The 24,494-nt window shown below is 35.4% G+C and overlaps 1 protein-coding gene across 4 annotated transcripts in view; it reads left to right on the forward strand.

Moving 5' to 3' along the window:
- The window catches only part of LOC145669689 (uncharacterized), a 215,068-nt gene that overhangs the window by 125,922 nt on the left and 64,652 nt on the right, over positions 1–24,494 (forward strand). For 3 of the 4 annotated variants that reach the window (XM_081737973.1, XM_081737975.1, XM_081737974.1), the window contains 3 exons: positions 5,128–5,244; positions 11,056–11,250; positions 14,100–16,429. In XM_081737973.1, the coding sequence (XP_081594099.1) occupies positions 5,128–5,244; positions 11,056–11,250; positions 14,100–16,429 (2,642 nt within the window). The remainder of the gene's footprint in view (positions 1–5,127; positions 5,245–11,055; positions 11,251–14,099; positions 16,430–24,494) is intronic. The other variant, XM_081737976.1, reaches the window with a different exon arrangement.

Raw genomic sequence — 24,494 nt, forward strand, 5'->3', positions numbered from 1 at the left:
GAAAAGAGATATATGCAAAACGTTTTCTTACCATGGTGATAATACTGCATAGTTCCCCACTTGAGCTTTCTATTGTTTGTTCAGTTTTAAGATTCGCACACAAAACACTTCAGACCAAATCTGAAGTACTACTTATAGTAGAAAGTAAATAAAGTGAACATACAGTCAAGGTTTTGTTCCGGCTCCCTATCTTAATTTAGTATAAGTAACGTTGTCGATTTTCGAGGAAGTCTTATGGAGCTATTTAACCTAATTTATGATGTACTCAGCTGAAGACAGATACTTTGACAAGCCTGATACCGACTAATCTAAAACTTTGGCGTCTCTTACATGCTCTTTAATTCTAGTTGAAACATTTTATTTATTATTCCGATATAGATTTGTTTATATTAACAACTTGCCAGGTATGTGCCTGAAGAATGGAATTGTCTACACAATTATTTTTTATCCGTACTTTATAATTTCGTCGGTGACTTTAGCACTACCTTAAAACCAAACTTGTTGGCTTTCCGAAGTCTGTATGAAAGTTTAGGCACGAAGGGAGCGAAATTCAATTTGGTGTATTATCGTGATCCTGTACTCCGTCTTCGCGAGGTTTTTTGAATAATTTGTAAAGCTTTTAAATTTCACTTTTCTAGCATAACCTTGGATTATGCATTAAGTAGATCTAGTTGTGAACCGATTTCAACTGTTGTTCTATCAGCTTATCCCATAAGAAATGTCATTTTTCGGTGACCACTGCAGTGACGCCATCTGATGTGCGAATAGTGAAGTGAATGTCTCTTGCCATAGCTGAGTCGTATGGGTTACTTCTTTGGGAGCAATGTGTAGAACAACAACACCCTACTCCTTGTTTTGGAATTCCGCTTTATGTTTGAGCAGTGTCGGAGGATCACATACGACATGTCATGCTGTATGAATATCACCAGACATTCATCCGGCGCAGCGGGGCAAAACATCAATGGTATATATGGTCAGAGTACCGTCTATGTGCGGAGGTTCCAAAGGTTTCGATCTGGGGATACTAACTGTAAGAAGGGAGACTCGTACAGCTGACGATCCCCTGCGAGTTGCGGTGGAGGTGAATCCAGTTCAAACTGTTGGAAAAACTAGCGAGCGAACTTCATGTCACACATTTAACCGTTGATCGTTATCTGTAGGACCCTGGGGTATGTGTCAAAATTCGTTAAATCGGTACCCCGTACATCAACGCCTCAACAGAAGTAGTAGCGAGTTTTTTTTGTCACTCGCCACAAACGTGAGCCTTTTCTGGGCCAAACTGTAACAGGAGATACAAAGTAATTTTGTACTATAACATTACATGCAATCGTCAGTGGCTATCTGAAGAGGGAAGTGCGCAGGAACTGTGTCAAAACAGGATTTCCAACTTTGCAAAATGATGATGAGAGTTTGGTGGGATATCCGTGGGGTAATCCATTGAGAGTTCTTGCCACCCAGACAATCAATGCAGATGTCTACAGCCTGAACGCCTACGGGATACATTCTTTAAAAAACGTTTTGCTCTGGTTCATTGCAAGGATGTGCCTGTCCATGGGAATAACGCGAGCCCCGCACAATGCAAGAAGGATCTGTACTAAGATCGAGAAATGTTGCTGGGAGAAAATCTCCCACCGAGCGTTTTCACCAGGTTTTGCACTGTCAGAGTACTGTCTTTTTTACAACCTACAAAACCACCTTCCTGGGTAAAATACGTCAAGGATTACGATAAAGAATAACGTGTGACGAACCGTGACCCGGTTCTTTGCCTCGGAAACTGGTGACTTCGTTCAGCGGGATATTCAACGACTGGTTGACAGGGCAGAACATTATGAAGTCCGATGGAGACTATTGTCCTGACAGATGGTAGTGTTGCAAGTAAGTTACCGTTCTTTCCCTCATGGAGCAAAAAGCCTGCAAGAGACGTCAAAGTTCCAGATCAGGTAATATCAGGATTATCAAAGCATTTGTCGTCAGTAAGCACATCACAAATAAGACTTCCTCGCAGATCGGAAACGCCACTTAAACTACATTAAGACCAGGGAGCCGGAACTAAACCTTGATCAGGGAACGTTTGATAGAAGTTGTACACAACAAACAACTAACCATAGTGGTGTCGAGGATGTGCATAACATATTAACCGAAAACTAAGCAGTTTTCATAAGCATTGTTGTAATATAGTGACTGGCTGCTCAGATCTGCGAAGGAGAATTCAATCAATATACTATTATAAATCCGCCAGAAGAAAGAAGAAAAAAATCATTAAAGTTATACTAAAACAATTTTAGATAGCAATGACGAAAACATGTTTATGAGTTTACACCCCAAAGACCATGATAAAGCAAAACATTAAATTGTAATAAGTGTGAGCTGAACTAAATCAAAACTGACTAGCCAAATTATGACCCCGCATGCTGACACCCAATCTTTAAATAAATAACTATTAAAGTGAATTTGAAAGCAAGATAAAGACTGGACGTCAACTTAAAAAATGGGTGGAAGCAGCGAGGATCGTTGCATCATCGTAGAACCAGTCGAGTATACGAATTACCAAGCATCAGACTACCGCTGGAAGAATGGGACTGCAGGTTGTGTTCATAGTGTAAGTTAGAACAATTGTCGAGTGTATTTTAATTGTGATTATTTAAGTTACAAGAGTTCAGCAGTGTCTGTAAGAAGTTGCGCTTGGCAATTAATAGAGAAAACATTATTGTGAAGTCTCGATTTCGTAACGAACATTAAAATTATCAAGATTCAAATAAACTCGGATAGACAGTGAAAAGGATCACACGCTGGAAGTTTCAAAGTCGTCCAGTAGATGTCAACTGCTGGAGGATTTAGTGCTATCTAACGGCGCGATGTTTAATTTCTATTACCTTTGTTTCAATAGAAGAAAATAGGAGGTGGATAGTTACCGTTACCGTGAAGAAGTTAACGGATTGATTCCGTTAAGAAAACAAAGTCGGCCGAGATAATTCATTGAAAAAAAGACAACAATTCAAAAACTCTTTTCGTTCAGGAATTATCGTGTAAAGTAACGTACGTACTAACACTACAATCTTGTAAGTCGTACTTGCGTGATTCTAATAAAAGGAACATACGCTGGGCACGTGGAATTTATCTCCTTATTTAGAATAAACGTATGTTGGTATTTTTATTTGGAAGCCTGTTGAACATAATTTAGGATTACACACACACATGCACACACTTACGTACACAAAATATTAAGATACTGTTTGTCCGTCTCCACATATAATGTTTTGTGCTACTACCAAAAAATCACTTCACATTTACTTGTATATGCGGAAGAAGTAGCTGGTATATTTTGCTAAAGGAAAGAGGAGGAGTGAATTCAAGCGATATACGCTTTTAGACGTGGGCAAAAACTGTGCAGAAAAAAGGGAAAGCTGCAATGATATCAATGTAACGGCGAAAAGTTGCTTCATTTTAAAAATACATGATTACAATAAATTTTAATGTAATAGTATCTTGCAAAACTATATCAAGTCACTTCAAAGCAAAACAGTTAAAATTACAATTTTCCAAAATAAATTGATTCATAACACGAATATCAAATTAATATGAAGATTCGTATGGTTGCCAGAGTCATATTTATTGGCCGTTAGAAATTTTGGTCGTATCTTTAAGCCATATTGTTATTCCCCATACAAATGCACTTGTCTGACGAATTGAAAAGAAGCAATAACATACTTTCACAGCAAAACTTGACAAGGAGTATTGAGAGTATTCAACAGTTCCATGTAAGTATTAAGCCTTTCAAGCGCCGAATAATTTAAAATAAATTTAAAAAAAAAAAAAAAATGAATTTCCCTAGTGTAGTTTAGGATCCGTTGTTTTCATATATGAGTATTTGATCTACTCATGAACGGTAAAAATGAAAAACATAATTTAGTTATTTATACTTATTATATTATGTATATCCGAATGGTTTGAGCACTTACCTTTGGTGTGCGTTGTTTCAAGTTTGATTCACAATAGGGAGACGGAAGTTCCGTTAAGCACCGTGAGGGGTGATCTTGAATTAGGAAGTATTCGAAATCCAACCTAGATAGCCAGAAGTAGTAAATCGGGAAGCTGATACATGGAGAATATGCGCTAATACTCGGTCATAGTTCTTCGTAGACTGTATCACCAGAAGGTCCAATTCAGGTTATTATACACAGTGTTCGAAAATATCTGGGTAATGAATCGTCACACGAAAATATGGAAGTAATTATAGACCAACATGAGTACACTAATGCGTCATTTCAGAGATATAACTCGCCAAAAATTACTCGGAATTATAAAACAAAAGGGTTTTAGCTCGGGAACAAATAATGTCGGATCAAGGTCGGGTGAAAAAGAACAGCCACATGAAATGAAATCTTTTGAGTGTAACGTTCTATGATTATGCCCTTTAGGCTAAGGGAGACGATGAATAAAGCAAGTGAAGGATGATGGAAGAATTGGTGGAATGAGAAAGTGGGAGAAAACTGTAGTACTCCTAGAAAATCCACGAGCACGATGTTGTCCACCACAAACTTAGTTGGCGGAGGATCGAACCAGGGACCCCATGTAGAGAGGTAAGCGTTCTACCACTGAGCCACCGTGCCCTCCAACAAAAGCGACAGTTTAGCCCCGAAGCATAGAAGGAGATGACTTAGAAATAAAAAAAAAAAAAAAAAATGGAGCAAGAACTGAAAACTGACCCATACCCCAAATCCACTGGTACATTAATCGAATCTGTGTTCGCATTGAGAATTAGTTCTTTAACCTAACCTTCATTTGACATTTCGTTCTCGAGTTAATGATCTTTGTTTCCTTCCGACCAATTGTCGGTAGGATGCAATCCTGAAATGATAGCGCACTCATGATGGTTTGTATATGTATTTCATGTTTTCATGTGAAGATTAATTTCTTAAAAATGTTTGATGTTGTTTTCCCTCCTGTATAAGTTTACTCTTAACCACATATGTTCACCACTGGAAACTTCGGCGTCTTAAAGGCAAATATTATTGACTCTCCTATATTTGCTTTATTAATTTATTCATTCTGTTATCTTACGCTTCGCTTATTAAGGATTTGACATGCTTAAATAAATGTGTTTAATATTAATTTTTGTAATTGTAGGAGCGTTGATGAAGTGAAGTCAGCATCAAGTAGTGATACGGAAGATAAAGCTGCCAAGAAAAAGCCTATAAAACCTAAAGTTCCTCGAAGAAGATTCCGGTGGACAGATACGATACGGTATGTAATCAATAAATCGTGTATTTTATGTTTTAGAATAACAATAACATTTGGGAAGTCAGCGAAGTATTGAAATTAATTCGTTATTAGAGGAGGATAAGTATGGAAACTTATATTTTTCTTGTTGATTTTATGTACATTTAAAGGGTTTACAATGAAAACTACTGGATATTTGTTGTTCTTCCAGCTAGCATAATGCTAGCGCATGCGCCTTTGGCGCATGGGTCCCGCGTGTGATGAAAGATGGAAGAGCCTTGAAATTTGAACGTATTCCGGTGGTTCGGATTCCACGTGAAACTATAATACACATCTCATGCCTTGTTGCTGGAAAGAAATAAATCCCATCAACCAATCTGATGTCTATTGTAAATATTACATGCATAGAGTTAGCAAAAAGAGAATGTATGTAATGGAACGATTCTATGTCAGAAAGGTCTGGACAAAAGGGCGAGGGCAAAAGAGCTCGAGTTTGAAGGACTCTGCGTAAAAAAAGAAAAAAGGCCTGAGTTAGAAAGGTTTTGTATCAGAAGGGAACAAGTCAAATGGTTCGACACCAGAATATTCCGGGTCAAAACGGCTCCGCATCAAACCTGAGTGAAAGTAGTTCCTTAGTCTCAGTCCCCTTTCGTAATAGGCCATGCAGGTCCAGTAACTGTGTGTGGAATTAAAGGCCTCAGAGGCTAGAGTCGTGTTCAAACTGAGGTAGAACGAAAAGAATTTCCAGCCCTATCGGGGGTCGAACCCGGGGCGTCCAGATGCCAGGTAAAGTTTCTACGGACTACGCTACCACGGCTCTCACTTCATGAGCATATGTATAAAATTCACGTATTATTGCAAAATAATATTGACACACTGTCCATTAAACTCTGTCTGTCTATTTGATAGATATGTAGGTTTCTTAGACAATCACAAAGAAAATGAACTCTGTTGTAGACAATAAAGAAAATCATACGAGTACAATTATGATTGAATGGGTTTACGTTTATAATAAGTAGAGACCGGATGTTAAGGAAAATGTCTATTCTTCAATATTAAAAATATGTTCAAAAATAACATTTCAAAGTTTATATATGGGGTTATAGTTTCAATTTAAGAAATTTTAATTTTGCCCTTCCTACCTAAATATTTGCTTTAATACCTAATATTGCCTTTTTTGTGCACTTTCTTCAAAATAATACTTTGTGAAAATATATAATGTAATATTTCCAAGAGCATTTTTACTGTTATGTGTAGTGATAAAGTGCTGTATTAAATGTATTTACCAAATATACATGGAATACATGTGAAGCTTCTTTTTTATATAGACCTATACAGTAAAAGAAGATATTAACAAGCAAGTATGTTTCTGTTTTCTTTGAACATTATGTATGACTAATTTATTTTTTAATTATGTTGTGTATTTATCTTCCATTATTTCGAGTTACATTTTAGTGCCTATTTTACTGCATATTTTTTAAATTTTGTGCCCATTTGCCTGCCTGTTTTCCAGGTTTTTAATACCTAAACCTCCGGTCTCTAATAATAAGGATTAAGAATAAACATTCACCTAGATATTTATGCAACCCATGACTCTTAAATGTATTGTTGGGTTGCATATTAGCGGGCCGCGAAACGTGCCTTTATGAATGGATGGGATATTTATACATACCGTTAAACTCACCGTTAGCTGTGAACATGTTAACGGATTGATTCCACTAACGAACTCGGTTGAGATAATCTCTCTAGCTATCTTTTGCAACAAATAGAATTCAAAAAATCGCTTTCATTCAAGAGTTATCTTTAGAAGTAATGGAAGGATTAAAGTCACCTTTACCCGTTAAGATGTTAACGGATTGATCCCATTAACAAACTCGGCCGGAATAATCACTCTAGCTAACTATTGCACGAAAACAGAATTCAAAAATTCACTTTCGTTCGGGAGTTATCGTTTGAAGTAACATAAGGATTAAAGTCACCTTTACCCGTTAAGATGTTAACGGATTAATTGTATTAACGAATTCGGCCGAGATAATCGCTCTAGCTAGAAATTGAAAAAAAAAAAAAAACGAATTGAAAAATTCGGTTTCGTTTAAGAGTTATCGTGTGGCGTGATCCTTATAACTAAGGGCTTCAAGATACATGATACAGGCGGTCAAGCGACGGGCAGTGCAACAAATAACGTTACTGAGGAGTCGAAGTTCTGGGGCAGAATTTTTGGTTGCAATTCTGGTATTGCCTGGCCATCAAGATCGTGTGATATGTCCCCTCTGGAAGATTAATTCTTTTGTGGCTGCATGATAAGGAGAAAGTATTATTTTAAGGCTACATAAAAATAAGGAACTATTCTTGAAAGGCTTTAAGGCTACATAAAAAGGAGAGAGTATTCTTTAAAGGCTTTAAGGCTACATGAAAAGGAGGAAGTATTCTTTTAAAGTTACTTAAAAAGGAGGGAGGATTCTTTTAAGGCTTTACATGAAAAGGAGGGAGGGTTCTTTTAAGGCTATGTGAAAAAGAAGGGAATACTCTTTTGAGGCTTTACATGGAAAGGAGGGAAGATTCTTTTAAGGCTATATGAAAAGAAGGGAATATTCTTTGGAGGCTGCTTCACATGAAAAGGAGGGAGGATTCTTTTAAGACTTCACATGAAAAGGAGGGAGGATTCTTTTAAGACTTCACATGAAAAGGAGGGAGGATTCTTTTAAGGCTTCACATGAAAAGGAGGGAGGATTCTTTTAAGGCTTCACATGAAAAGGAGGGAGGATTCTTTTAAGGCTTCACATGAAAAGGAGGGAGGATTCTTTTAAGGCTTCACATGAAAAGGAGGGAGGATTCTTTTAAGGCTTCACATGAAAAGGAGGGAGGATTCTTTCAAGGCTTTACATGAAAAGGAGGGAGGGTTCTTTTAAGGCTATGTGAAAAAGAAGGGAATACTCTTTTGAGGCTTTACATGGAAAGGAGGGAAGATTCTTTTAAGGCTATATGAAAAGAAGGGAATATTCTTTGGAGGCTGCTTCACATGAAAAGGAGGGAGGATTCTTTTAAGACTTCACATGAAAAGGAGGGAGGATTCTTTTAAGACTTCACATGAAAAGGAGGGAGGATTCTTTTAAGGCTTTACATGAAAAGGAGGGAGGATTCTTTTAAGGCTTTACATGAAAAGGAGGGAGGGTTCTTTTAAGGCTATGTGAAAAAGAAGGGAATACTCTTTTGAGGCTTTACATGGAAAGGAGGGAAGATTCTTTTAAGGCTATATGAAAAGAAGGGAATATTCTTTGGAGGCTGCTTCACATGAAAAGGAGGGAGGATTCTTTTAAGACTTCACATGAAAAGGAGGGAGGATTCTTTTAAGACTTCACATGAAAAGGAGGGAGGATTCTTTTAAGGCTTCACATGAAAAGGAGGGAGGATTCTTTTAAGGCTTCACATTGAAAGGAGGGAGGATTCTTTTAAGGCTTCACATGAAAAGGAGGGAGGATTCTTTTAAGGCTTCACATGAAAAGGAGGGAGGATTCTTTTAAGGCTTCACATGAAAATGAGGGAGGATTCTTTTAAGGCTTTACATGAAAAGGAAAGAGGATTCTTTTAAGGCTATATGAAAAGAAGGGACTATTCTTTTAAGGCTTTAAGACTACATGAAAAGGAGGAAAGATTCTTTTAAGGCTTCACATGAAAAGGAGGGAGGATTCTTTTAAGGCTTCACATGAAAAGGTGGAAGAATTCTTTTAAGGCGACATGAAAAGAAGGGAGTATTTTTTTGAGGCTACATGAGAAGGAGGGAGTATTCTTCCGGAGGTACCTCAAAAGCAGAATTTACACTACCACATCGTTTAGTTTTGAATGTCATGTTGTGTTATAGTTTTTGCAAAGAGAAATATATGTATGTATGTATCTTATCTACGTTTGGCCGTAAGTGGCTCAAAAATCACTGACATTTTAGTGAACCTTTCACCGTTGTCTTAATTGAAATTTCACAATAGTAACTACTTTCCATCACATTTTGAACTAATGATATTAACCACGGATCTAAAAATAAAAAATAATAATAAAAAAAGGGAACAAGGTTAGCGAAAAACTATTACATAGAAAATATTACTATTGTTATGTATTTCTTTTGAAACGTTAGACGTAGCAGGACGGAAATGGGTAAATACAGCCGCCTTGCCAGAAAATGTGTAGATATATACGTATGTCACCAATCTTCTCGAATTATGTATCAAATGTAAGAAGAGGGATTTTTTTTTTTTTGTACCGTTCAATACATGCACATGAAACTTGGTATATGGAAGATTCTGAATGTGCGGTAAATGAACATAACATTAATTGACATGACATGAATTCAATCCTAAACAGATGAGGGAAGCGGCAAAATTAATACAGACGCACAAAGAATATTTTTTTCTTGAAGCCTTGGTTGTAAAGAAACTAAATTTGGTATGTAAATAATTTTTGAAACGGAGAATAAGAATATCTCGTTTAATTTCACGAATTTCTGAAATCTTACCGTGAATGAATGGAAAGCTAATTCATACCCAAAGTCGGAGGGAAGGGAATATATATTTTTTAAAAGTTAAAGGTGTGAAATTTGGTATGGAAGCTTTCTGTACAAAGCATACTATCTCATATACTTGCATACATGTTTAGAGATTCCGCCTGGAAAGGCGTGTTGAACGAATGGAACAGACACGGAGGGGTCGACGCTGAGGATACTTGTATAATTGCGGACGAAAAGGAGACGTCAAAGGATTGTAAAAATGATTTTCTCATTAAGCGTAAGTGGAATGAGAAGAAGTTAGGCAATTCTTCGAAATTCTAAGAGATCTCTCATCGGTATATGATTAGTGTACGCGCCTTCGACACGGGAGACCTGGGTTCGATTTCCGGTGGGAGTTCGTGTGGTTTGGATCTGATGTCAAGCTATAGATCTATGTCACCTGTAGTCTCGATGATCTTCGTTTCTGGAGAATTGTATCAGGAGATGAAAATTGGGTGTTTTTAAAAAACCCTGACACCCGTAAACAGTGAGTAAAAAAAAAAAAAAAAAAAAGACAGGAAGCTCTGGTCATTGTGAAACAGGACAGATTCGGAAGAAAGCTCATATTGTGTGTTTGGTGGAATATTGACGAGATAATTCATTTTGAGTTTGTTCCGGAGAGTCGTGCTGTTACAGGTAAACTGTATTCTGAATAATTACGCCGAGTGTATGTCATTCTGAACGAGAAATATCCGGCATTAATGAGGAGGAAAAGGTTATTGGTGCAAATTGACAATGCTCCTAGTCGTCGGTCTCGAAGTATGACAAACACCGTGGCTGAACTTGACGGATTTGAATTGATACCTCATCCTGCCTATAGTCCAGATGTTATACCCTCAGATTATGGTTTGTTTCGCTCTCTCACATATTTCTTGTGTGGTCGGTAATTCAATTCATATGTTGAGGTTCATGCTGCCCGTAGCCAGTTTTTCAATTCTAAACCTGTCACCTGGTATAGCCATCAGATTGAACTGTTGTCCGAAAGATGGGTGAAGGTCATCGAACATGAATAAAGGTTTCTGGTATTCTTGTTTCATTTTCTTTCTTGTATGGTGCAGAACTTTTGGGACAGCCTGGTATGAGGTTCGATATAAGGAGATAGGCAATAAGAATCATGATTAGATTGAATTAGCGTAGTATGGACACGCTTTTGTTTCTGGCGTTGAACTTGCGTGATCCATAAGCTATGGAGTGAGTTGTGGATTCTTCTTTCGATTTTTTTTTAAAATATGTAATTCTGGATTAATCTAGAAGAGGTTCCTTGTTACTTTTGTATGTTCTATGTAGTTGTGTATTTTCAGGGCGTTATTGTGCGAAGTCGTGCAAATGAAGATGCAGTGTTTCGAATTGGCGAAGACTCGCAAGGAATCGTTAAGGGAATATTTAACCAACTTTTTTGAAATGGAAATTGTCAGACTTTGGCCCCAAGGATGGATGAAAGTTACTATACTTTTCCGAGAATCAAATGATGCCCATGGTCTAATTGCACAGGATCAGTAAGTATAATGTTTTTGTTTTTTTTTTTTTTTTTCTTTAAAAAAAACTATAAATGAGTCAAGGGAAAGAGGGTATGGTATAATTTATAGCACAATAAATAAAATCCGTGGAGAATAAACATAGTTTTCTGGTACAGTGAAACCTCTACTAACGGACACCTCTATAAAGCGGACACCTCCCGTAACGGACATATTTTGTAATCCGCAAACAATGTAATAGGATAAAACATATTGGCAAACCTTTCTAAAGCGAACACTCTCTAGTACGGACAGGGACAGTCTTTTCTGTCCTTTATAGTTATTATTTACCTCCGTATTACGGGCACTTTCTCTATACGTATATAAGTTGAAAAGTATTGTAAAATACATTCTTAGTAATTCATACATGTGTCACCAAGAAAGCATTGTGACATTTTGTCTCCTCAGCTGTCTACAATCCAGACGAAGAGTCTCCGTTTAACAACACTCTCATGTTTTTTGCTTGCATTCCGCTCCCACCCAAACTGTTTTAGACACAAAAAGTGATTGACAGTTGCCCGCCGTTTGGAATAACACGTTATTCTACTGTCCTGCTGGAATCTCTAACCAAGCAGAAGACAAGTTCGGTAGTTTCTGCTCGCGGGTACGCATATTGTCGCAGAAAGACACCACTGGACTGCAATTAACCCACAAATAAAAGCGACATACTGAAAACGTAAGTGTAAAGTGCAGAGAACTATAACATATTATTTCCATCTTGTGCCTCGAACATAGAGTATTGAACAGCAGAGGACAACACAGGTACAGTAACATTTTGGTAATATTCGTGAATACATGATTCATCCAAAAATATTGTTACTAATTGCATATTACCTTCTTTACTAATTTACGTAAGAAAATATCAAAACCTCTCTAAGACGGAAACCTCTCTATAGCGGACAATTACTGATTCCCCACGGCTGTCCGCTTTAGAGAGGTTTCACTGTATTAGTAATGGCTAATATTACCGTACAATAATATTTAACAGTTTACCGTTGCATCAAGTTTCGGTTTAATATAGGCTACTTTCATTTGAAGAAAGGTGTATGAGGCACGGAGCACCAGAAGCAGTATTAGTAATATTATGCATAAGTATTTGTTTCTTGTGTTTCACAATACTTGTTTATCTGTTTTGTTTTAGTTATTCCACATATATCAGAAATTATGCTGAAGTTTTGCCACCTTTCACTTCTTTTAGGAAAGACAGAAAGTTTTTATTTTTGTTTGGCCAAATTAAATACTGGTTTGTTTTTATTAAAAATTTCGTGTGCTCAAATAGAAGTAGATTACTGTAACATTATTATTGTTATTAATACTAATATTTAATGTGTGCATGTTTAAGTATGCAATTTTAAAAGGGAATTATCATGCAGAACTAGTGTGCAAGACCACTACAAAGCAGACAGGTAGACGAAACAAATTTACTTACCCTCTTTTGTTGCCTAGTTGCTTTTACTTGGTACAGTTTCGAAAGATTTTTTTAGTTTCATCTTCAGCCAACTTTAAAATAACACTGGTGTCCAGAAGTCATATTTTATACTACACTACAAAGCCACTGTTTGTAACGTGCTGGTCATCTTTTTGAATTCTACAAAGAAACTCGAAATTGATATTAAACACAAATGGATAGTTACTAAAAGAATGGACACATTTCACATTTTAAAAAGTGCCCGTCTTGAGATTAAAGAATGGACAAATTTATTTCATTTTAACAAAGTATACCGGACGTAAGAATCAGGATGCCAGAATGCAAGAACCAAGACATGATATTGAAATTTGCAGATACTGTATCAATGAGTTCTTTCGAGTTTTTGTAGCATTTAACATTTAAATTACAGTTAAATTGGTAATAAGTAAAGAAACCACAACTCATGCCCTTTTCAAAGAACATACCCAACGGAAGAGAATAGCAAGTGTTCAAAACTTAAGAGATGCTATGAAAACCTTGAAGGAGCATATTTAATAAAATACCTTGAAATATATTGCAATAGATATATTTTGTAGACGCAATGAAAGAATAGAATCAGTAGCCGGTAAGAATACTTGGAAGTTGGGAAACAAATAGGAGAATTGTGAATCCACAATCCTTTGAAATAATTTTCCTTATGTTGTAATCAGTGTTTGTTAGATTCCACCTCGCGCCATGGTTAACAAACATTATCCGTTAAGCAGGAGCGCAGGATAGGAAGGGGAGGGGGGAGATGCATCATTGACATTTTTAGAGACGAAGTATTTAGTAACTGAAATATATAATAAAGTGTGTAATTTATGTAAGAATAACAGTGAAGACTGAACCACGATGGAAAATTATTGAAGATTAGAACTATGGACAAATTTTAGAAAGTGGAATTGTTTGTGGGAACACGTGTCTAAGAGTGGATGTCATGTACTTTGAGGAAAACAGTAACGCTGCAGTTTGTAAGACTACCGCTCACAGTGCTAAAGTGATCAGAATAAGAACACTTTTTCTTCTACTGTTTGTAGTAGTACTGTTACAGTAGTAGTAGTGGTATAACTTATTACTGTTTGTAGTAGTAGTAATAAGTTATACCACATGAATAGTACTTAAAAGGAATATAAATTGATCTTCCAAACTTCTTGGTTAAAGGGAGAAGATGCCCTGTTTATTTCTATTTCATCTCGGTATTTTTTTTTTTTTTAATTCTTTTAACAATGATTTTAAAATTAAAACTGAAGTTTGGCGAATTGTTAATTTTTACACATAAGAACAAATTTTCAATGTTTGTATCAGATGTTTGACGTTATAGAATTACTAGTACTCATTTTATTTATTTTTATTTATTTATTTATTTTTTTTTTTTTTTTTACAGGTTAAGGAAGCCAATTGCGAAAAAGATGATTGCTTCTGCACCAATTAGCATTTCTGCACCAGCAAGCATTGCTGCTTCTCCAACAAATATTCTTTGTACTACGTCACCGTTCACTAATACATACACCACATTGGTTGATGCTGGCCGATCGACGTCAAACGTAGTTACTGCTACAATCACTGCCACTGCAGATACTGCCACGACCTCTGTATCCATTATCAAAAGCACTCCTACGTCGATACCAACGTCAGTATTAATGCCAAGTGCTGCTTCAAATACTGCTAACCCTGCGTCTTCAGTTATTACAGTGTCTTCCAGTATCCCTTCAGCTTCATCCTATAAAACCAGTGCTAGTACTAACAAACCTTCACAGTTTCCCAATAAATTAACAACGCCTACCGTTTCTAGTTACTCCCAAGCCCAGACTCAGCCCTCTTCTGGTGGAAAACCTACTGTTTCTAGTTACTCTCAGCCCCAAACTCAACCCTCTTCTGGTGTGAAACTTACTGTTTCTAGTTACCCTCAATCTCAGACTCAACCCTCTTCTGGTGTCAAACCTACAGTTTCTAGTTACTCCCAACCCCAAACTCAACCCTCATCTGGTGGGAAACCTACTGTTTCTAGTTACTCTCAACCCTCTTCTGGTGGAAAACCTACGGTTTCAGGTTACTCCCAAGTTCAGACTCAACCCTCTTCTGGTTTGAAACCTACCGTTTCTAGTTACTCCCAAATTCAGAGTCAGCCCTCTTCTGGCGGAAAGCCTAGTATCGTTAGCAGCAGTTACTCATCATCAAAGTCCTCTTCGCTTATTACTAGTAATAGCAGTTCCTTGGTTAGCACGTCGTCGCCGTCGACACCACAGATTTATAAGACGCCAGCGCCTGTAATGAAAACGGTAACTGCTTCGTCCTCTAGTGGTGGTTCGTTTACAAGTTCAACAAAATCGGTGTTATCGGCTGTCAAATCATTTGTTACGACGACACCGAAATTAGGACAGTCAGCTGTTGTTACCACTGCAGGAATTGGACTTGCTGCTGGAAGCGTTACGATAACACCCGTTAGTAGTAAAGGAAGGTGTGTAGAAAGCGATCGTGATAGCTGTAAAAGAAATCCATTATCGGCACTCTCAAACATTTCCTTGCCAGATGGTATCAGTGTAACTCCCGCTCAAAACATCACTGCCAGTTCTCCCACAACCCCATCTCCACCAAAAACTAATACATCGCCCATCAGAAGTTTGAAACAGCGTATTCTTCAGGATGCAGCCAAATCGCAGTCTGAATTAGCAGCACCTAAGTTAAGTGCTCCTGTTACGAACTTAGAAGCGTCATCCTCGGACTGTGAAGTTATTGAAATCAGTAATAGTAGTATATATGCAGCTGACAGTGCTAAGAAAGAAGTCGTATCTGAAAGTGCAACTAACTTATCGCTGAAAAAGGACGATTCTGTTGCGTTACCAAAAGATCCCCACGAAGAAAGTAAACTAATTGCAGAGACTGTAGCGGCAACAGATGTTCTAAACCAAATAATTAACGAGTCTTTAGCTGGATATCCTAATAGTTCCACTACTAAACTAACGCCAGATGAACCTTTAGGTAGATACAGTAAAGGATCACCACCAGGAGTTATAGCCTCAGGATGCGTTCCATCATATGACCCTAAACATAGTCCTGTTTTGGACGCTCCTAAAAATTACTCAACTAGTAACTTAGAACAACAACAGAAGGTGAGAGTTCCGGAGCACAGCGGAGTGTCTCAGTCCGACAGCAAATCTTTGCCGGATCCGGAAGAGTCAGTGCAATTGGAAGTGGACCGTGTAATCAAACAAATGGTGGAAATAAGTGGGAAGAATCGACATAGCTCTGATGAATCGGTGGTAGTTTCTCACGAGTCACCATCCAAACAGTCTGGTTTTCCTTCGTCAGTATCTGTGATTGCCGTGAGTAACGGTAATTTACGACCACAAACTCAGTCAGAAGTGCGTAGTTCACAGGCGAAAAGTTCCATGGATAAACATAGTGTTGTTAGTAACAGTAGTAGTGCGTTAACTAATTACGTGTCGCAAACCAAACTCGATTCTCATCTGCTGTCGTCATCAGAAAGTGCAAGTAAGTCATATCAAACGGCTGGTTTCCAAGACGAGTTTCAAAGACATATTATGCAAAGTGATTTTAAGAAAGATAAATGTGAAGATCGTAGTGTGTATTTAGGTAAAAAATTGGTAGAGAACAGTAAAGACATGCGAAGTTATGTTTCAGTGTCCCAGACTGCCATGCATGCTCCGTCTGCTCATAGTAGCAGTAGGTACCATCACAGTACATACGCTGAAGGTATGGTATGATATAATGTCTTCTGATATGAGAACATTTTAAATAGAAAAAGTTATAGTGAATGTTAGCATGAAAATTTAGTACTAGTGTTAAAGAAGCGTGTCGATTCTGTTGCTCTATATCCATTTTATTATTCCTGAAACCACACAACGTTTATGTCATTAAAGAGGATAGGGTTAAATTGGAATGCAACATTCGAAGGTCTCCATATAAAAAGGGGCATATCATGTATAGTTAGTGGCTCATTTGTCACTGTTCATAGAACTTGTGATAGTTCACTTTCTGTTGAATATATCAAGTTAAACAGAAAATGAATAAGAGAAAGTGTTGCAGCGTAACTCAAATATGATCAATCTTACCTTGTGTCACGAAGTTGTTGAACTTCATACAAACGGTTTCAGTGTACGCAGACATCTTGATCGAAAACTTCTAAAAAGCTACTAAACTAGATACATATGGAAAGATTCCTGTCTTCCAATGGAATCTTTCTGAGCAGTAATATCAACCCAAAAGACATATTTCATGTTAAATTTATGTTCTTCATTTTTATATTTATTTATTTATTTATTTTAATCAAAAGATCCAATATATCTCATGTAAAAAAATTTTCTTGTACGCCGTATATCTGGAGAGCTACATATAGTGTAGCCAAGCCAAACCCAAACTATCACTTAACTCAGTATGATGTGTTTATTCCGTAATAATAATAATAATAATAATAATAATAATAATAATAATAATAATAATAATAATAATAATAATAATAATAATAATAATAATAAAAAACGAAAATTCCATTTAGAGACTTCAAAAATGTGCCCCTGATCCAAAAACTAATCCTTGGCCAAGATCACATTTTTTTTTTTAAAATCATTCCTAAAATTCTTATTTGAGACACTATAAATGGCAAAGAAATGAATTCGAGTTATCTGGAAATTCATTATAGTTTTATTCACAGGAAGAATATAAAAATAAAAACAGGAACCTTTTTCACATATGACTCCAGTTTCGTAGCTTTTTAGAAGTCTTCGTCAACGGTGTCAGCGCACACTGAAACTGTTTGGTTGAAGTTAAACCACGTCGTGATATTTAAGGTATTTATTATGCATCCTATAGTATCTGTGAGCAATTATTGGTGAATCGGATACTTACTTTTGTGTATTGGACCACTGTAATTACGTGATATTGTATTTGGTCACTTAATAAAATGCTTCCTTTTCAAAAACTTCCGCATGATTATAGCTAGCTTTCAATAACATACGTGTGTAATATAGAATAAACAAATCAATATATTTTTATATTCTGTGTATTAAGATAGCTGACTTGACGAATACCATCTATGACTATTAACATGATCAACACAAAGGCAAAATTAAAGATTAATGAGGATAGGATAACCTGAGTTAAAATAATTTAGGCATTAAAGTAAGAAATACTTCGAACAACAACGTAGTATGTTGTTCGTGTTTCTTGAATATATCAATCTTTTAGTGCTTAGTGCTTACCAATAACCGTGAGCGAAAATTCGTAATTTTAATTACCTACAGTAATACAGTGGTTAGATGGGCAAGATTGTGAAGTGGTTTATAACATATTACATCTCTTGAAATAGCATGCATTAAGAATTGTAATGTAGATGTCTGAAGAAAACAGAAGTGATATAAAGTATAAATTTTTCCAACTAAAAGAAAATGACCGTTTTGGATTTGACTGTATAGTATTTTTTCTGATAATATTTATCATCAATTTGTGGAAGGATTGATCAGTTTTTGTTTCAGAATTGAAAACTTTTTTTTTTTTTTTGTTTTGTTGTAATACCGTACAAAAAAAAAAGTTTTTAAATATACCTAGCCATTCAAAAGATATCAGAAGGAAAATAAAGTATATCAGAAGGGATCTACTTTTGAAATTACTATACAAAAGAACTTAATTACGACATGAACTTCTTTACATGTACCACTGTATTGCGAGCGGTGATGATATAAAAAAAAACGTAAGCAAAAGGCTAATACTCACTGCAAAAAACAAACCAATCGTCTAGGAATTGCTTTCGGAGAACATAATCTCCATCTTTAGCTTAGACACAATTCGAAAAGGATTTAAAACATGGGGAGAAATGTGAATGAGTAAAAAGGATTTGAAATATGTGATATATAAATTTTCTTGTCAGACATGTGGAGAAATGTGACCTTTTTAACCATTTTTACCCATCCACATTTCTCCCCATGTTTTAAATTCTTTTCGAATTGTGCCTAGGCTGAAAAAGAAGATTATGTTGTCCGAAAGTACTTCCTAGAAGGTTGGTGTGTTTTTTGCAGAGAGTATTAGCCTTTTGCTTAATTTTTTTCTTTTCATATATATTTGTAATATTCATTACAAGTATTCTTAGTAAAATGAGTGTTAAAAATAAAACTCAACACATACAAGTCTCAGTTCCATACAGGCTATCAGGCATATTGCACATAATTTACGTCTAGTTTCAAGTAACGAATAAAATGAGTACAGAAGACATTCAGAATAGGCACCAGAATACTTGTGAAGTGTTTGTAATAAGATATAGAGCAGTAGGAAACGACAGTATCATGTTTATTTCTATGTTAGTTGTAAGAAGTGAAAGTGAGTCGAAGGAATCTTTTGGTTCTGTAAAGGATCAGGATTGCCATAGCCATGGAAATAAGCGAATTCACTTTCATGAAAGGAAAGTCGAGGGAATTGGTGCTAATTTTGTGGCAAACCTGTTAACATTCCTTGGGCTTGACTACAAACTAGTAAGTTATTTTATAACTTTCACTATTTATATGATGTTTTATTTCTATCGTCTTTATTTTTTCTAGTTTTTTTTTTTTCTTTAAGTGTCGTTTATATAAGAATAGAGTGCATAGGCAACTGAATGGAATTTTGTATTGAAACTTTGAATCGAGAATGTTACTAAGCTGCTGTGTGATAGTTTTTATAATGTGTTGAATGTAATGAATGCCTGAAAGAAGATTAGTTTTTAGAATATTACCTGAATCGTGTTTAGATATTTTTGTGTTTAAAGTATTTTAATTTTTCATTTTTATTTTTATTTTTATTTTTTTTTAAATGTGAGATTTATTTTCGTTTTGCATTAAGGTCGCAACGCACAAAACACAGTGTTAGATACGGTAAGTAATATGGCAATTTAATATATATTGTCACTGTCAAAAGTCTGAGCACATTATTGATTTTTCAGAATTTTCCGGACAAATTACACTGTATCCATACAAACCTCTGTTTGTTAGACGTGTTTTACAAAAATAAACATCATTGTTCACATAATGAAACGAAAATACCTTCACGAAAATACGAAACGTGTTCTGTTTCCATTAAAACAAATTCATTGAGGAAGTTTGCTTTCATCGAAGTCCCAGTTCTTAGCCTCGATAACAGCTTTACAAATTCCAAGCATTGTTTGATACATGTATCCAACTTTTGCAACTCCAACAACTTTTCATAAATATTCAATAGTCGGTGCCATGTGTTCACCAACTGGCATATAAACTTAATTCCACAAGTGCTCGATGGATGGCAAATCGTGAGACTGTGGTGGCTATTCCATTTTTGTGATGATGTGAAACTGTTCATTGCTTTGCAGATAATTATTGCATAGCGTGAGAGAATGTTTGGAATTGTTACCCTGTTGTAGTACAAAGTTACGGCCCACAATTCCCATTCCTAATGGAGTTATATGCCTCACTTAAATATTGTGATATACGTTTTTGTAAATTATTCTGTTGATTTACATCACCAACTGATTGCTTATAAAACATCCCCACACAATGACATTACCTTTTTCGTGTTTTACTGTAGGTATTTCACAGTCGAGATAAAGCGCTTTTCGGAACGACCGGAAAGTTGAAATTTAGATTCGACTGTGCAAAGTACCCTCTTTGTTCATCGGACCAGTTTTTACGCTTTTGGCCAAGTGTACTTTTTGTAATATTCCTTGCTTGAAGGAGTGGTTTCGTTGTTGCAGTCATACCTGCAAGACGATAAATTTGCAGATTTCTCCCATCGTCCTATTTGATATTGTTCGGGAACGGCTCTTCCGTCGTTCTGTTGCTACTTCTGGAGTGGTTAAATACCTTGCCATTTGTTTATAGTTTTCATAAACCTATCTTTACGAGAGGTTATTGTTTCTCGACGTTGAGTTTACTTCCATGCAATATTTACATCAGTTTATGACTGTCTTTCGAAAGTTAGATGCGTTGTTTCGACTGATATCTGCAACAATTAAGCAATTTTCCGTTGATAATACTCTCTTCTCTCAATATAGCAACTCGAGCACGTGATTTGGAACTTAAGGTCACAGTTTTGCTTCCACATTTTATAGTACTTTCACGTTCTTAATTTAGTTTACGAATTCACGCGAGTGAAAGCAGCACGATCATATAGTACACATTCGCAATCAACTTTACTCATATACGGTTGAATAATACACACACACACAACTGTACGTTGTAGTAAACAGACAACTACTGATAAGGGCTCGTACAAACGCCACCAAATGTTGTTGAAACGATGCATTACCAGACAAAGCGTGACAGTAATTATCTGTTTGCTGTTTATTTGTTTTCCTCAATAAATGTGTCTCAGTGTAAACAGGATCATGCATTTTCGTATCCTTATATGAGCAACATAGTTAATTCAACAGCAATTAAATTTCGGCAACGTCAGTATAGATTGCATTGTATAAAAGATTTTCTAAGTTATCTGATAAAATAACACCACTCAATTAAATTTCGGCAACGTCAGTATAGATTACATTGTATAAAAGATTTAGTTTCTAAGTTATCTGATAAAATAACACCACTATGTCTGTCATGCTACTGTATGTTTCTCTGAGTTTTACTTCACGCGTTAGTAGGCAACACTTCGTATAGTTGTGTATGAAGAAGCTGACTGCTTAGCAGTTTCTTAATAAACATTACTTCTGGGTCTGTTGTGAAAAGTGCTAAATTACATGAGGCATACGAAATGTACCAGCAATATAATTTTGCCAAAGCAAATAATAAGTATTCTTAAACTTAACTTTTCAATAGGTTATAGTGGTACAGATTTACATGTAAATTATTAATGTAGCTGTAGCTGTAAAATAAGTACAAAAATTACATCTATTCGAAATTTACATATGTAACCTTGTGTGGAAACAGGCATTGTCAATATGGTCTTCAAAGAAAAATGGTTTCATATGTGACCTACAACAAGTTGTGTGGGAACTGTGAAACACTAAATCCCTTGAAACTTAAGATAAAATGCGTCAAGTGTCAGAGATTTTGAGAATTATACCAAAATTGAAGTGTAAACCGCCAGATTGAAACCAAGCGCAGCTCAGACCTTAGTTTCATACTGTACCACATTGTGTATATTTTGATGGTCAAAGGCGACTCATCAGGGAAGTCACTGGTATTTTTTTCTTTAAATAAAGGGAATAAAGGTTATCTAATATATTAAAATTGTTGTATACAACAAATAGTATTTAAGGAAGTTTTTTTCTTTTAGTTTCAAACGAAAAAAAAAACATGTTTTACTGATGTGACTTCCCTCACAAACCGCCTTTGTGTATGGACCAAATAATACAAGATAAAGGGAAGTACCAGAAAAAGGTAATGAAAAGTCTAGCACGAGATGGAGAAGAGTGGAAAACTTCGTGAAATCAATCGAAAGATTGCCAGTATGAGAAAACCTTAGAAACCTATTAAAATGGTTTTAGCGTAATTGACACGATTCATTACTAATGTATAGTATATATATATATATATATATATATATATATATATATATATATATATATATATATATATATATATATATATATATATATATATATATATATATAATAAAGTAAACCCATTGACTCATCACCTGATCTCCAAAATCGTCAAATTTAGGCACTTTAAAATATCCTTAAATGTTAGACTGAGCGACTGTAAGACTGGTTTTGTGAAGTGAAAGTTTACCCGTAAGAGAGAAGCATGAAATTTAGGAACTACGTACAAATATTTCGTAAATGTTCAGATTGAGCGTTACTGGTTTTGTGAAAGGTTACCGTAAGAGAGAGGGAATGGAATTTGAAAGTTTTCTCGTTCATCTCCAGATGTCCTGATTCATTGGACAAAGAAACTCCAAAATTTGTACAAATATTCTTCTTAAAACAGTAAACAGTTAGAAGGATGTTAAATTCAGCCGTAAATGGTGAGTAAAAGGATATTGTGAAATGCACGTGCAAAGAAAGGGGAAGATGCGTTAAAATATTTGTTGTTATATTTTTAACCAGTAAATGTAAAGAAATTGAATTTGGTTTATCGGACTCTGACACAGAGAATACAAGTATCTCATTGAGTGAATATATAAATAATTTAGCCAAATCTTGGCTTTCTTTGAGCTATAATGACAAGCCTTATTGCAAATGACGAATTTCTGGACTATTTTTTGATTCCTACTTTAAAGAATAATTGGTATCAGGAATAGTCTCAAGCGAAAGGAGACAGATATTCACAAAAGTGAGATAGTATTGGTCAATTTCTTTTATAATAAATAAATAAATACTTCACAAAGAATTTCAAAGTTTAAGGTCTCAGTAATATGAGACTTCCCATTCTTAATTTCACACAGATCAAAATTGTAGAATTCATTTCGACAATCATACTTCACTCACCATATAGTCCCGATTTTGTCCCCGTTTTTTTTTTTTTTTTTTACCTTAAAAGGCAAAATCACAGTGAAACATTGGCTCAGCAGGAAGATCTCATACTTTTTCACAATGTATTTCAGACCTGGAAAGAATGGTGAAAAAAAATGCATTCAAAATAGTTCTAGGTACGTTGAACAATGTGAAAAATTGGTAATCTGACAATGTGCAATGTACAACAAAACATCAGAGTCTGTCTTCAATAGAAGACGTTATTTTTGCTAATAATCGTTACTTATTCACTGCCTCTGTAATACAGTACTGGGAATTAAGAATTGTAGATGGATACAGTCTATATGAAATACGTTATTTTCTTTCGTTAGTGGCTATATAATGTAAGGGGTGCTTTATATATATAATATAATAATATAATATAATATAATATAATATAATAATATAATATAATATAATATAAAAGAAAACATTCCGAAAACACACAATAGATCTATTGAGGTAATGTAATTGTGAACAAGGCACACCCTATAAGAGTATACAAGGTAACGTTTCTATACTATACTATTGACATGTTACACTTTATACTGTTACAGTACTATAGCAGTATTTTCATCAGGCACAAGGTACTGTTATATTATTGATACGTTGTAGTTTGCACTGTTTTAGTTCTATAGTAGTTTCATCATCAGACATAAGGTACTTTTATAGTATCAACTCGTTAAGTTTACACTGTTTTAATAGTATATGAGTATCATCAGAGACAAGAAACTATAGTATCGAAACGTTACACTTCGTACTGTTCCAGTACTATAGCAGTATTTTCATCAGATATAAAATACTTCTGTGTAGTATCGACACGTTATTCTGTACTTTTTTTTAAGTGTATGTATATTGTTCACAATTATGGCAGTTGAACGTAACGTATATACAAGGTTAAATAGCACTTTAATAGAAATAGTTTATTTTAATTCAGATTTTTTAGAAAGTAGATTTTATTGCATATTAATAGTCTTAAAGATAAATATATAGCATATGTGTGTTACGCAGAGCCTCTTTTTTACGCTCGTGGCCGCGAGTGCGACGCATTGGCAAATAACACGGGAATTGGCCAGATATCAACCCAATCCAGTATCAGCAAGTAGTACTTCTAAATGTAAATATCATTTAGCGATCTTGTTTTCCTTAATTAAGGTCGTTTTTAATATTCTCTGTGTTTGGAATTGGAACACTTAAATACTTGTAATAATAATAATAATAATAATAATAATAATAATAATAATAATAATAATAATAATAATAATAGTTAATATTATTTGGAATTAAAATTTAGTGAAAGTGAAAAAAAAAATTCTTCCCGCTGTTGGCCAGATAAAGCCGCACAATTAATATCGGTTAGTG

This window comes from Thermobia domestica, chromosome 14 (genome assembly GCF_964235325.1).
Source record: "Thermobia domestica chromosome 14, izTheDome1.hap1.1, whole genome shotgun sequence".
Taxonomy (NCBI): domain Eukaryota; kingdom Metazoa; phylum Arthropoda; class Insecta; order Zygentoma; family Lepismatidae; genus Thermobia; species Thermobia domestica.